Raw genomic sequence first — 15383 nt, 5'->3', positions numbered from 1 at the left:
GAAGATTGGAGGCCAGTGTCGACTCGTCTTTTCTGCTTGGAAGGACTGTAATGCTGGACTTTTTATATTTCTTTATTTTTCTAATGTATTCCTAAGAATCTGCACCTTAGGTACCTTTGTACCTAAGATGGCACCTTAGCAGTGACTATGAAAACTTTTCACTGTATTCATGTGAATACAGGTGACAATAAACCTAATTCTACTTTCAAAATTATTTCCTACAACTAGTTTTTCGATATGTGTTCAAATTTGTTTCATCTAATGGATTTTCTAATTTCAAGGTGAGTTTTTAATGCCTTTTGTGGATGCATTGATGGCCATCTTCCAAGATTCCAAAGATGAAACTTTATTGCTGGAACAGCACAGCAGGTCAGGCAGCATCCAGGGAACAGGAGATTCGACGTTTCGGGCACAGGCCCTTCTTCAGGAATGAGCAGAGAGTGTTCAGCAGGAGAAGATAAAAGGTAGGGAGGAGGGACTTGGAGGAGGGGCGTTGGAAATGTGATAGGTGGAAAGAGGTCAAGGTGAGGGTGATAGGTCGGAGTAGGATGGAGGCGGAGAGGTCAAGAAGAAGACTGCAGGTCAGGAAGGCGGTGCCGGGCTGGAAGGATCCGGCTGAGACAAGGTGGGGGGAGGGGGGATGAAGAAACTGGTGACGTCCAAGTTCATCCCCTGCGGTTGGAGTGTTCCCAGTCGGAAGATAAGACGCTCCTCCTCCGACCGTCGGGTTGTTGTGGTTTGGCGGTGGATGAGTCCAATGACCTGCATATCCTCGGTGGAGTGGGAGGGGGAGTTGAAATGCTGTGCCACAGGTTGGTTGGGTTGGTTCGTCCGGGTGGCCCAGAGGTGCTCTCTGAATCGCTCCGCAAGTAGGCGGCCTGTCTCCCCAATATAGAGGAGGCCACACCGGCTGCAGCGGATGCAGTAGATGATGTGGGTGGAGGTGCAGGTGAATCTGTGGCGGATATGGGAGTTTCCTTTTGGGCCTTGGAGAGGAGTGAGGGGGGAGGTGTGGGCGCAAGTGTTGCACCTCCTGCGGTTGCAAGGGAAGGTGCCGGGAGTGGTGGTTGGGTCGGTGGGGGGTGTGGATCTGACAAGGGAGTCGCGGAGGGAGTGGTCTCTACGGAAAGCTGATAGGGGAGGGGAGGGAAATATATCCTTGGTGCTGGGTCTGTTTGGAGGTGGCGGAAGTGACGGCGGATGATGGGCTGTACATGGAGATTGGTGGGGTGGTAGGTGGGGGCCAGTGGGGTTCTGTCCTGGTGGCGGTTGGAGGGGCGGGGCTCAAGGGCGGAGGGGCGGGAAGTGGAGGAGATGCGGTGGGGGGCACCGTCGACCACGTCGGGGGGGAAATTGCGGTCCTTGAAGAAGGAGGCCATCTGTGTTGTACGTATTTTGAACTGGTCCTCCTGGGAGCAGATGCGGCGGAGACGAAGGAATGCCTCCATCCTACTCCGACCTATCACCCTCCCCTTGACCTCTTTCCACCTATCCCATTTCCCACGCCCCTCCTCCAAGTCCCTCCTCCCTACCTTTTATCTTCTCCTGCTGAACACTCTCTGCTCATTCCTGAAGAAGGGCCTGTGCCCGAAACGTCGAATCTCCTGTTTCCTGGATGCTGCCTGACCTGCTGTGCTGTTCCAGCAATAAAGTTTCAACTTTGATCTCCAGCATCTGCAGACCTCACTTTCTCCTCCAAGATTCCAAAGACCCTGGAACAGTTCCCATAGATTAGAGAGTAACTAATATAACTCCTTACTTAAAAGGGAGGTAGAGAGAAAACAAGGATATGTAGACCTGTTAGCCTGATGTCAGTAGTGAGGAAAATGCCAGAGTCCTTTCTAAAAGATTCAATAACAGACCAATCAAAAACAGTGGCAGGATCAGACCGAGTCAACATGGATTTACAAAAGGGAAATCATGCTTGACAAAATCTACTGGAATTCTTCGAGGATCTTTTATGGACTAGACCAAAACCTTTTAATATATGTTAAGAGGACAGTATATACCTTGACTTTTTCTTATGAATGGCAAGTGTAAGATGTTTTGTTCCAGATGCAACTCAATTGGTCAAACTACCAGGCTTGAAACAAAACACTTTTTATTCATACACTATAATAAAAATACAGACAAAATAAAAGTATCAACTTAATGGTAACTACCGAAATACTTAACAAAATAATACATATTAACCACTACTAATTAACTTCCAATATAGTAACATCCCATAAATACACCTTTTGGCAATGGCAAATTCAGTAAAATCAATTGTTCCACATGCAGTTGCAGCAACAGGGAGAGAACGCCATCTTTTAGCTGTAATAGAGAGGAATAAGAGCTTTCACATCCAGCTTTAAGACCCAGCAACTGCTAAAAGCAAAAACTAAAACTTCTGGCCGTGTGGGAGCTTGACCCCACTCATTCAGCTTGCTTCTGCTGTTTCAACTTTTTTTTTAAAACCCAAGGCCTTAAAAGGTATTTATTTTATTGGCTTTGGAGCAGACTGCTCTTCACTTCTGTCTCAAACATTCTTTGTTTAAAAAAACCAGGACAATATACACATCACAGATGTAACTAATAGAGCGATGAAAGAGAACCTGGTGGATGTGGTTTATTTAGACTTTCAGAGGGCTTTCAATAAAGTTCCATATAAGAGATTAGAGTGTAAAGAGATTGAAGGTAGTGTGTTGAGATGGATAGAAAATTGGTTAGCTGATAGGAAGCAAAATGTAAGAATAACAGGTCTGTTTCTGAATAGCAGGCAGTGACTAGTGGAGTACCACAGAGACAAGTTCTAAGAGCCCAGCTATACACAATATATTGTTAATGATTTAGGTGAGGGAAATATATGAAGTGTATTCAAATCATTAGATGACACAAAACTGGATGGGAGGATGATCTGTGAGGAAGATGCAGAGATGCTTCAGTGTGATTTGGATCAGCTGAATGAGTGAGCAATTGCATGACCGATGCAGTATAATGCGGATAAATGTGAGGGTATCCATTTTGGGAGCAAAAGCAGGGAAAAAGATTATTATCTGAATGGTTATAAATTGAGAGTGGAAAATGTGGAGCGAGACTTGGGTATCCTCGTACACAAGCCAGTGAAAGTAAGCATGCAGGCAGCAAGCAGTTATGATAGCCTTTGAAGTGAGAGGTTCGGATTACAGGAGCAGGGATGTCTTGCTGCAATTGTACAGGGCCTTGGTATATCGTGTGCAGTTCTGATCTCTTTGTCTGAGGATGTGATAGAGGGAGTGAAGCAAAGGTTTTCCTGACTGATTCCTGGGTCGATGGCACCAACATGTAAGGAAAGGTTGAATTGGTTAGGATTATAGAATATATATTGATGAAGCTCAGAAGAATGAAGAGGGAATCTATAAAAACCTGTAAAATTCTAATGGAACAAGAAGGGGTAGTTGCAGAAAGGATGTTCTTAATGACCAAGGAATCCATAAACAGGGATCACAGTCCAAAGATAGGGTAAACCACTTCAGGTTGAGATGAGAAGTTTCCTCATCTAAAGAGTGAGCCTCTTGATGCTAAAACATATGATTTCAAGAAGGAGCTGGATGTAGCACTTGGGGTTAAAGGGATCAAAGGATATTGGGGCCAGGAGCAGGAACTGGCTATTGAATTGGATGATCAACTATGATGATAATGAATGGCAGAGCAGACTCAAAAGGCTGAATGGCCTGCTCCTTTTTCCTATGCTCCATTATGTGTAAACAAAAAGCAATGTGCCTCAATGGTTTGCTGTTTGCAGTATTGGAGCTGATGATGCGTATTCTTGCTCTGAACTGCTCTTCCATTGTTTTATACAACTTGTTCTTTATGTGAACACAATTGATTGGAATCTCTGGCAAAATCTCAGATCATGTTGTGGAGATGCTGGTGTTGGACTGGGGTGGACAAAGTCAGAAGTCACACGATGCCAGGTTGTAGTCCAATAGGTTTATTTGAAATCACGAACTTTCAAAGCACTGCTCCATCGTCAGGTGAAGTAATTTTAAATAAACTGGTTGGACCATAACCTGGTGTCATAGTGACTTCTGAAAATCACGTGTGAGTGGAGTTTGCACCCTTTAAATTTTAAAAAAATTCACATGTACCTAAATGAAATCAATTTTACATTAAAATGTTGTGTCTGACTTTCTTCAGCAATTTACACCACTTCAGAAATTTGTCTACTAAAACCATCTCATTCACTTTGCGCAAGACCAACTTATGCAAGTTTCCAACAAGTAATTTGCTGCTGTATTTCTGTAAGTTTATGTCTAAATTTTGAGGCACAGCATGGGCCAAATTAGTTGATACTGATGTAACTCAGATCTTGGAGTTAATGCCATTTTTAAAAAAATGTTTTGTGAGTATTAACCAGAGTACTGTACCTCAATATATCTGAAATTTGTTTTACACAATCCCACACCTCCAATAGCCCTTCTTTCTTTGACATATTCAATGCACTGAGCAACGGGAATGGTTTCCCCAATTGCCATCAAGCTACTCAGCATAACAATGGAAGAGGAGTAGCAGAAGTCAGAGACTCTGAAAGTGAGGAACAGAACACAGCTGCCCAATCCATTTCCATTTTTGGCAGCAAATAAGTTCCGCAGGAAATTTCGGCATGAGCTCAATAAATGCAAAAACTGACGTAACTTTCAGCATAACTTTTCCACAAGTGTGATCCAGGAAATTCTGACTCCTCATTATTCAGTTCCTGTGATTATGGTCATAAATGTTCTGGATGGGAGAAAATCTTTGATGCGTCTTGCCCATCTGTCCATACACCATATTCTGTGAGCATATTTATAATATTCTGAAATTCCATCTGCTGATATGAACATTAAATTGAATATTCTGGTGTGTTAACATGTGTAATTGTTTCCTGTGATTTGTATTTAATTCACATGCCTTGTGTTTAAAATTTACATGTGGCAGGAAATATTAATTGTATTTAATTTGTCTGAAATTTCATAATTTTAAGCAATAAAAGTGTCCTGCCTCCATCTTCTCTGTTCAAAGGAGAACAGACTCAGGCTGGTCAATCATTCCTCATTTACTTAAGTTACAGGATGTGGCAGGTAGTTCTTCTTTGTGCAGTTCCTAATAATTGACTTTCCTTTCTAAAACAGGCAAGACAAAACTATATTCACTTTCCAGATGTCGCACCAGAGCTAAAACAGTTTGAGTTGACCTCTGTTGATCTAAATGGTATACTCCTTGCTAAAACAACCTGCAGTAATGTGTTAAGCCTATATCCAGGTTTAGTTCAATTAAAGGGATAGAAGATGAACAATCATAATAGAAAGACTGGTGCTCGACTATATCACTCCACATCTACTTTATCACAGTAAATTGGAGGGAGCCTGTGTAGGAACCTTACGCATCCACTAAGAACAGAAAGCTGGGACCCAGGAGTTGGGAGTGAGTAATGGTCCCAGTGGAGCAGACCCCTTAGACCCCTAAACTGGCACTGACCCACATGCTTGGAAGGAAGAATGAAAAAGATTCATATCCAGAACTGAACAAATTTACACCCTTTCTGCTGAAGATTAGATAATTCAGAATGAGCAGGTGTAAAGTGAGAAGAATAATTGTGGAAACAAGTTGAATTTTATATAATCCTTCGCAATAAGAGAATTATGTGGTAAAAAACTTAACGTTCATATTGAAATATCATGAAAAAAGACTGCAGAATAAAGCAATAAATACTCTGGCTTGGGTTAACTATGCAATGTACAGAAATTTCTCCAGATGTAGCAAGAGACCTTCATGGAAAAATGATCTGGCGCATTCTCATGAAGTGTATACAGTACGTGACCCTGGATTACTTACTGCTTTTAGATTTGGAGTAACCGTTTAAGATGCAGGAGAATTTTGACACTCGTTTATGATGTTTCCATGATCTGTAACCTGTTTCCTTGCTTGGGAGTTTCTGAATAATGCTCATGGCAAATTTCAGTGTATGTAAATTGAGCAAATATTCTGCCTGGCAAAGACTCAAGTGAGAATTATTTTGGTTACATAAACAGTTAGAATTGGAATGTAGCAGCATGTAAAATTAACAATCTTACCATATTTTCAGCTGGTGAAAGGAAGCTCTAATCAAACAAGGTAGAAACTTTATCACAAACTTGAAAGTAATGTTCATGTTCTTTTCAGCATTTACACCAGGTCTGAATTTGGTCATTTCTACAAATTCTGTTTGCAGGATTGCTGGGAAGTTTTTGAGTGCAGAAAGGAAATTTCAGGGTGACAGGAGAAAGTAAGAATAGTTACTGCCTCTGTTCCGCCTTTGCACATTTACTAAACTGAAAAGTTTGCCACATGATTGTGATGTTGCTGAATTTTCAGTTTTTTAAAAGAAAATGGTGGGTCAGTTTCTTTTCTACTGGAATCATGGAATCTGTATGTTTTTGGAGAGAACGGAGGAGGAAACAGATTATGATGAGCCAAAGAGTTTGGGAACAGCTCACCTGTGGTCTTCCCACAGATTGACATGAATTTGTTCAAGTAACTCTATCTGCGTGTACTATCACTCACAGTGGAAACAGTGACTGAATTGTACTACTTGCTCTAATCTGACTGCCAGCCACATTCCAAGATAAGCATGGTACTTCAAGTTAATCTTTACACCTGAGATTTATTACAAGCATGCTGCATTGCTAGTTGGCTTAGAGAATATTTTGTAGTGACTTGAGGCGGGGGGGGGGGGGGGGGGGGGGGGGGGGGGGGGGGGGGGGGGAGAAGAAAAGACAATCTATCTTGCATTCTTTCATGGAACATAACCTACCTCCCAAAAATAGGGATTAGCTGAGAGTCTGTCTCATCATTTGCCCCAGATTCCACATTATGCCTTCTCCCTGGATTTCATTTTAACTTTTGTCTGGTAGCATTTCACATTAATACTTGAAACCTATTTATACTAGAAATTCATGACATCATATCAAAGTCTTTGATTCTGATCTAATTATAAAAGTACATGGTAACTTCCTGAATTTGCTTTCACAGAACTCTTTAGTTAGGCAAAAATACAGGTATCAAAAGAAAGTTTGTTCTTCCAACAATCTTTTATCCTCTCCAATGTTTAACTGTGGGGTGTTTACTTATGTTTTGCACAGATGGTCCTAGGTTCTCTGTGATTCCTAGCAATCAAGTCGTTGTGGAGGGAACCGCTGTGGATTTTTATTGCCTCGCAGAGGGAACCCCAGCTCCTGTAATTGCCTGGACTAAAGCAGGTTTCCAAAACATTTATTTTCAACTATATTGGATGTTGATGCCAAAGTTTAGTTTGTTAAACTTTTGCACAGAATATCCAAGAGGTCACTATGAAATATATAAATAATTGTCTCTTCTGATCTATCTAATCAATGGTACCTAGTTGATCCTGCCAGTAGCATATGTTTTTCTCAAAGAATAAGCCGTGCATGTCTAAGTAGATTAGTGTTCCAGAGGCGCAGGCTATTGCTGTGGGACATCAATTCAATTCTACCCCCTTCCCTACCCCACCTGATGAAATTTAAAATCATTTAGTAATTCTGGGATTGAAAACTAGGCTCTAATAATAGTGACCGTGAAAGTAAAAAGTCATCTGATTCATTCATGGCCTTTTATAGGGATGGAAATCTGCCATCCTTACATGACTGGTCTACATGTGACTAAAGTAATTTTAACTCTTGACTCTTAACTGCTTTCAGAAATGGTCCAGCGATTCAATTTAATTCAAGATCAATTCATGATTGGCAACAAGCACTGGCTTGTCAGTGCTGCCCACATCCCTTGAAAGGACAAAATACATTGTAAAAGCTGATATTGCAGATTAGTAGTCCTATTAATGAGCAATACCGAGGGGACATGGGATCACCTCATAGACTGAACAAGGAAATGTTCCAGAAAGACCTGCCATTTAAAATGGGTCTTGTCTAGTTGCATGAAGTGATTTTGAAACGTTTGTGCTATGGGGAACTTGCCTGCATGGGAAAGAAATATTTGCAAGCAGACAGCTTCTTCAGGACACTCAAAAGCACTTCACATTCGCTGGAGTATTTTTGAAATCTAGTCATTGTTTTAACACAAGAGTGAGTCAGTAATGACAGACCCCAGGCAGTAGCCATCTTTGGAAAGGTGACACCAGTTTGTCAATGACACATAGTGCCAAAAGGGAGAATGAGATAGGACAGTGAATAAAAGAGTGGTTTTGGGTGAAGATCTCCTCTGTTTGACATCTTATTATGGTGTTATTGAGCAGCATTTTGGAGATAGAATTAGCCAGATACTGAACAGTCAACACCAGCAGCTTACCCCTACCAGGAATTCATTTGACTATGGATGCTTCCTACAACTATTGACACCATCTATATGGTGAAAGTGAGATTCTCCTGCTCCTTGGATGCTGCCTGACCTACTGTGCTTTTCTAGCACCACACTCTTGACCCCATCTACATCCCCAGCCTCCCCAGAACTCCTTACACTGCAATACCAGTCATTGTTCAGCTGGTGGCCCTCTTGCCTCTGAAGCACAAATTTTTGGGTTCAAGTCATACTCCAGGGCTTGCGTAAAGGAGCAAAGCTGAGAGAGCACTGAACAGTGGAAGGTAACTCCTTTCAGATGAAATGGTAAGCTCACTTGTGTCATTATTTTGCCCAAGTTCAGCAGAGTTGTCCTCGGTGCCCTGGTTCATATTTACTGCTCCACAGACATGACCAAACAGCCCTGATTATCTGGACATTATTACGTTTTTGCACCGTAGGAGCTCGCCACATGGGAGCATATTGGCTCCCCAATTTCTCACGTTAAAAGGATGACAGATCTTCGAAAATATTGCATTGGCTGGAAAGCGATACATGCTGGTGATGAGCAGTGCAATATAAATCCAAGCTCCTTGCTTTCCTATTGCAGCCTTGAGGAACAATGTACTCATGTAGGTTGGCAGCACAGCCTGTGGGTGAAAAGATGATCCTGCAATATGTGCCTGGTTCGCAAACCTTGTATTGCAGAGAGTAGAGTGAGATCATATCTGTTCTTGTGTCCTGATAGAGAAACTTTGGGAAGTACCTGCATCACAATTTCCTATTCCCACTCTGTTGTTGAGGTTGGATTATTTAAGTATTAGAAAGGCTCATGTATATGCACAGGAAGGAAGCATACCTGGAAGCTGAATTCCATTCCTTCTCCATTCAATAATACAGACGGACAATGCACCATTCTGGGTGTTAACATCCCGATCTGTGAAACAGCCATGTCTCATTTAATTCCCCTCGGCCAATTGCCATGACATCTTGAATTGTTGAGCATCAAACTGCTTTTGGGTAAAGCTGGTGTTCAAATAATGATGAAAGAAGCAATAATCGATGACTGCTTTCTTGTTTTTAAAAGCCTGACACAAGATTTTTAAAATTTAACCAAATATCACATCTAAAGTCTGTTGCATGTGTCCCTTTTTCTCATATCTTATCGTTTCTATTATCCAATCGCTTGTGATGTAGCACACAGTTGAGATCAAATGTAATCTTTACAAGTTAATAAAATTGGAAAACTTGCAGAAGAAAGTATCTACCGCCTGTTGAATGCTTGCCTAATTTTGGCTAATGACGCAAAACCTGCAGTCCTTGTGTGGAAGGTATCAGAGCAGTAGAAATTGAGGGCACTTGTCACAGTAATTCATTCTGACGTAGCCCTGTGGAGGTAGATTGCTGTTCCAGATCATCATGAATCATTTCACCAGGATTGCCAACTTTTTTCCTTGGTAAATAATTATGCCAGTGTGCAGAGGTATAGTTTAGTCTTATTTTGAAGCTATTCTTCATTTTTACCTTTCAATCACTCTGTTATGATCATCAGCACAGAAATGGAAAACCCTTAGAGGGGTGACAATGTTCCTTATAACGTCCCTTCATTGTGCACACCCCATTTGTTGTGCTGCCCAGTTTGTTTAAGATTGCCACGTGGCCATACCTTCAAGGGGCCGCTTCTTGTACTTGGCCTGTTTGTACACAATGCTCTGGATTTGTTCAGGGCCAGGGACCTGCACAGCTTTGATTACCTGATGTAATTTGAGGGTAACGAGCTTATGTAGTCAGTTTTTATTTTTGAATGTGAATGTAGAAATTTACAATAGAAAATGTTTTCATGAGATACACATCGAAGATGATTTGCAATGGATTGAAAATATATTAGCCTATTTAAGTATTTTCTTTAAGCTAGGAGATTGGACAAAGCTAGACTACATGTGATTCTGATACATTTTTGACAGTCATACAGAATGTACTGTACAGTGAAGATCTCAATTCCCTCTCCACAGCAAAGTTAAATATTGAATTTCTCTGCTACGCAGCAATACATGCAAAAATACATTTTTATCTCTTCCACTTTGCATTTTTGCCATTAGTTTGTTTCTATTCCCCTATTTTGTTGGTTCCTCTACTGGGATATGGTTTCGTGATAACTGATCATTGTCCAGTTCCCAGACCTTATGGTTGTTTTGTAGGCATGACCCCATATAACATCTTATCGGAATATATGGCCACAGATGGCATACAACCAAGCTCAATCTTGTCTGATTGATGTGTGAACACATCTGGCAGATGTTGCTCTTCTGTGATCAGAAGAAGGAGATACTTTTTCTAACTACAAAGGGAATAATTCCAATGTTAATACTGCAACCCATCTTGTGCTCAGCTAACTTGACACAGACCAAACTGCAAACCTCAAATGATGGCTGAACAACGGAAGGGAATGGCCAGTGGTGTTATTCTTTGACTATTCATCCAGAGACCCAGATAATGTTCTGGGGATCCAGGTTCAAATTCTGCCACATCTGATGGTCGAATGTGAATTCAGTAAAAAAAAAACCCCATGAAACAATTGTTGGTTGTCAGGAAAAACCTATCTGGTTCCCATTGGGGAAGGAGACAACCAACCTTAGCTGATCTGGCCCATATGTGACTACAGTGTCAAAGTGTGGCGCTGGAAAAACACAGCAGATCAGGTAGCATCTGAGGAGCAGGAGAGTTGACATTTCGGGCATAAGCCCTTCATCAGGAATGAGGGTGGGGTGGAAGTGGGTTGGGAGATAAATAGGAGGGGGAGTAGGGTTGGGCGGTTAGGTATCTTGGAAGGTGATAGGTAGATGCAGGTGGGTGGGGAATGGTGATAGGTCAGGTCAGAGCAGAGGGTGGAACGGATAGAACATAGAACATAGAAGAATACAGCGCAGTACAGGCCCTTGGGCCCTCGATGTTGCGCCGATCCAAGCCCACCCAAACTACACTAACCCACTATCCTCCATATACCTATCCAATGCCCTCTTAAATGCCCATAAAGAGGGAGAGTCCACCACTGTTACTGGCAGGGCATTCCATGAACTAACGACTCGCTGAGTGAACAACCTACCCCTAACATCAGTCCTATATCTACCCCCCCTTAATTTAAAGCTATGCCCCCTTGTAATACCCGACTCAATACGCGGGAAAAGGTTCATACTGTCGACCCTATCTAACCCCCTAATCATCTTGTACACCTCAATCAAGTCACCCCTAAACCTTCTTTTCTCTAGTGAAAACAGCCCCAAGTGCCTCAGTCTCTCCTCATACGATTTTCCTTCCATACCAGGCAACATCCTGGTAAACCTCCTCTGCACCCGTTCCAATGCCTCCACATCCTTCCTATAGTATGGCGACCAAAACTGCACACAATATTCCAGATGCGGCCGTACCAGAGTCTTATACAACTGCATCATGACCTCAGGACTCCGGAACTCAATCCCTCTACCAATAAAAGCCAGTACGCCATATGCCTCCCTCACCGCACTATTTACCTGGGTGGCAACTTTCAGAGATCTGTGTACATGGACACCAAGATCCCTCTGCTCATCCACACTACCAAGTACTCGTCCATTAGCCCAGTCCCTCCTCCCAGGCGGAAGATGAGGCCTGCTTGGCACACTTTCCTCATTCCTGAAGAAGGGCTCATGCCCGAAATGTCGATTCTCCTGCTCCTTGGATGCTGCCTGACCTGCTGCCCTTTTCCAGCAACACATTTTCAGCTCTGATCTCCAGCATCTGCAGCCCTCACTTTCTCCATTCAGTCATTGAGGAAGTCCAACTGATTAACACCTATTGGTATTCAGTATCCTATATAGTTTACAAAACTTGCAGTTGAACTGAACACATTTTAATCTCCCTCCTTTCTTTTTCCCTCCGACCCTCTGATTACTCATTTCATTCAGGTGGTCAGTTGCCAAATGACCGAAGACACACTGTTTTATCTACTGGAACCCTGCGTATAGTAAGAGTTGCTGCTCATGATCAAGGCCAGTATGAATGTCATGCAATTAGCGTTGTGGGAGCAAAACATGTGCCAGTACAACTGACCGTTGAGTCACTCGGTGAGACATGGCACTTTTATCAATCGTTCTGCTGTAGTATGATGAGTTATTCTGCACATCCTACAATGATCATTATGTCTCTAGAACTAGTTCAATTCCTCTGTGAGGCTGTTATTAATTAGAGATACAGCCATAATATTGTATCGTATTATTTGCATTCTTAAATGTAAAAATAATTGAGAGTATTTGTTCTGTTTCTGTACAATTTAGGTCATACGACAACTACTGCCATATTTTGGAACATTAATGTTGAATTGTGTATAAAAACAAAATAATAACATGATAATTTAATTCAGACTTGTGTTTTCTCTCTGGGCAGTAACACCAGTGTTTATTCACACACCATACGACACCACAGCGGAAACTGGTCAGGATGTGGAAATAAGATGCTCTGCACAAGGAGAACCTCACCCTATCATTACATGGACCAAGGTTTGGGTTAGGTCTTTTTTCTGAAGATTATTGGAGTGAAATCCTTTCCTTCCTTAAATGAAGAAAAGGAATGCTCTGCCACTGTATTTTTGGGTTTATGTCTTCCCTAAAATCATAGCCATTTCACCCCTACATTTCTAATAACATACTTTTCATTTGCCAGAGACTCTTAGCTTCATGTTGGGAAAGATCACTTCTACTGTTCTCAACAAAGTTAAAAATTGCACAACACCAGGTTATAGTCCAACAGGTTAATTTGGAAGCACTAGCTTTCGAAGCGCTGCTCCTTCTTCAACTGTAAAGTATAAGATCATAGTTTATAGCAAAAGTTTACAGTGTGATGTAACTGGAATGATATATTGAAAAAGACCTGGATTGTTTATTAAGTCTCTCATCTTTTAGAATGGAAGTGTTGGTTTCATTTCAGTTCAGGGACTTAACAAACAATCCAGGTCTTTTTCAATCTATAATTTCAGTTACATGACACTATAAACTTTTGCTATAAATTCTGTGTCCTACAATCTTATACTCCACAACCACTTGATGAAGGAGCAGCCCTCTGAAAGTTAGTGCTTCCAAATAAACCTGTTGGACTCTAACCTGGTGTTATGATTTTTAACTTTGTACACCCCAGTCCAACACCAGCACCTCCAAATCATGTTCTCAACGAAGACTTTTTAATCTCACTTATGTCTGATAGTGGTATAGAATAAATGGTAAGGTGCCTCCCTAACCAAAACCTGACAAAATTGTAATGCTAAGGTAGCCCTGAAGGAATGGATTGACTTCATTTTCAGGCCTTTACAGACCAAAGCCAACTTTTAGAGAAAAAGAAATAGACAATGTTGAACATTCTCTGAAGAGCAATAAGGGATCCTGGAACATCTCCTTTCAGAACAGTCAGCTTCTGCTTTGATTTTCTAACAAAACTCATGGACTGGGCACTTACATTGTCCCTGAACAGTCATAGACTACTGAAAAAGCAAGACTCATTCCTATGATCTGGGATTAAGTCAATATCCCTCACAGTATTTAACCTTCCCCAAAAGTTGCTGACAGCTTCCAACAAATTCTTTTTGAAAGGTCCTTTCAGAGAAAAGCTGCGTTATGAGTCATTTCACCACATCATCATGTACATTTCAAAATTGCAAATGCTTATCTTCAATGTAAGGTAAGGAACTATCTTACTAAAACCATCAAAATGATAATATCAATCAAATGGCAGATGATGCAAATATAGATGTTAAGTATGCGCCCTTTCCATATTTCTGACAGTGGACATTCAGGCAAAATCTTGGCACATCTGCATTGCACCCTAAATTCATGCTACAAGCACCTTCATCCCTCTGCAATATGCTTGCAGTGTTTTGCCGGAAGTTGTTTTCCCCATTCCAGAATTGCATCTATTGTATTTCTAAGAACTCCAAATCTTTCACACTAATTGCATGCTTTTCAGAATGCCAGAGCGATGTGCTATAATCCTAATTCTCACCTTGAGCCCATGGGAACATTAAGCACTTAATAGCATAAAATAATGATGATAGCAAGCCATGGATTTATGTGGCTGAGCATCAATAAACCATGGATTAGATGTTCATTACTAAAATGAGAAGTGATTCAGAAACACATGATCGTTGTGTCTATTTCCCAAGAAAGGAAATACCAAAACTTCATAGAAGATGAAATAGATGGAGTATCTATGTTCAAAAGCTGATTTACTTCTGATTCTTTCTTTGTAAACAGGATGGTGTACAGATTACAGACAGTGGAAAGTTCTTTGTCACTCCAGAGGGATCTCTAATTATTCGAGATGTTGGAGAAGCAGATGAGGGCCGATATGAGTGTATTGCCCGTAATGCATTTGGCTTTATCTCCAGTAATATGTTGTTAACTGTCACTGGTATGTTACTGCAATTATCATTTTTTAAATATATCATGGGCAAAAAGAGTGCTTTCTAAGCTCTGTGGGTGGCACAGATTTGGTACAGAAATAATGAAGTAATATTTTTCTCACAAAGGAAAATAATGTACTTTAAAATAATGCATGAAGGAGTCAAATAGAATTGGGAGACAGTGAGTTACCTGGGATTGTTTTTTTTAACTTAGCCAAATTTAGAACAGATTACACAGGTTGACAGAGGCATGGGTGCTAGGACTATGGAAAGTAAATTTTGATGCTTACTTGAGAGAGAGAGAGAGAATATTGAAGAGACAAGATTCAGCAAAACAAATGGCTCCTTATCCTTGATCGTTTTGCTCTTTCTTTATGTAACAGACCAGACACTGGACTGTTACATATTTACAAATGCACCTATGAACATAATTTTAATATTACTTAGTACTGTCATCTCAAGCCAAATTAGATGTAGAGAGACTGGAGCATTCCTGGCGCCAGAAACCCGACCTCTAAGAATGCCTGGTTGAGTATCATATGCACGTTGTTTAAGGTGGTGGGGTGGGTGGGGGTTCAGTGTATGGCTAGGTTGGAAGGTGGGGCGGTGGGTAGTGGTGTATGGCTGGGTTGGAAGATGGGGATTGGGGGAGACTAGTGTATGGCTGCGT

At 41.3% G+C, this 15383-nt stretch overlaps 1 protein-coding gene and 1 long non-coding RNA gene across 4 annotated transcripts in view; one reads left to right on the top strand and one right to left on the bottom strand.

Annotated features, from left to right (window-relative positions):
- Nucleotides 1-15383, bottom strand: part of LOC122560149 — a 199581-nt gene that overhangs the window by 84536 nt on the left and 99662 nt on the right. The window lies entirely within an intron of this gene.
- Nucleotides 1-15383, top strand: part of LOC122560145 (peroxidasin-like) — a 188939-nt gene that overhangs the window by 131441 nt on the left and 42115 nt on the right. For both annotated transcript variants that reach the window (XM_043710451.1, XM_043710452.1), the window contains 4 exons: nt 7125-7241; nt 12231-12389; nt 12709-12821; nt 14565-14721. In XM_043710451.1, the coding sequence (XP_043566386.1) occupies nt 7125-7241; nt 12231-12389; nt 12709-12821; nt 14565-14721 (546 nt within the window). The remainder of the gene's footprint in view (nt 1-7124; nt 7242-12230; nt 12390-12708; nt 12822-14564; nt 14722-15383) is intronic.

The sequence above is a fragment of the Chiloscyllium plagiosum genome, chromosome 20, assembly GCF_004010195.1.
Source record: "Chiloscyllium plagiosum isolate BGI_BamShark_2017 chromosome 20, ASM401019v2, whole genome shotgun sequence".
NCBI lineage: Eukaryota > Metazoa > Chordata > Chondrichthyes > Orectolobiformes > Hemiscylliidae > Chiloscyllium > Chiloscyllium plagiosum.
This window is presented reverse-complemented; position numbering and strand designations above follow the sequence as displayed.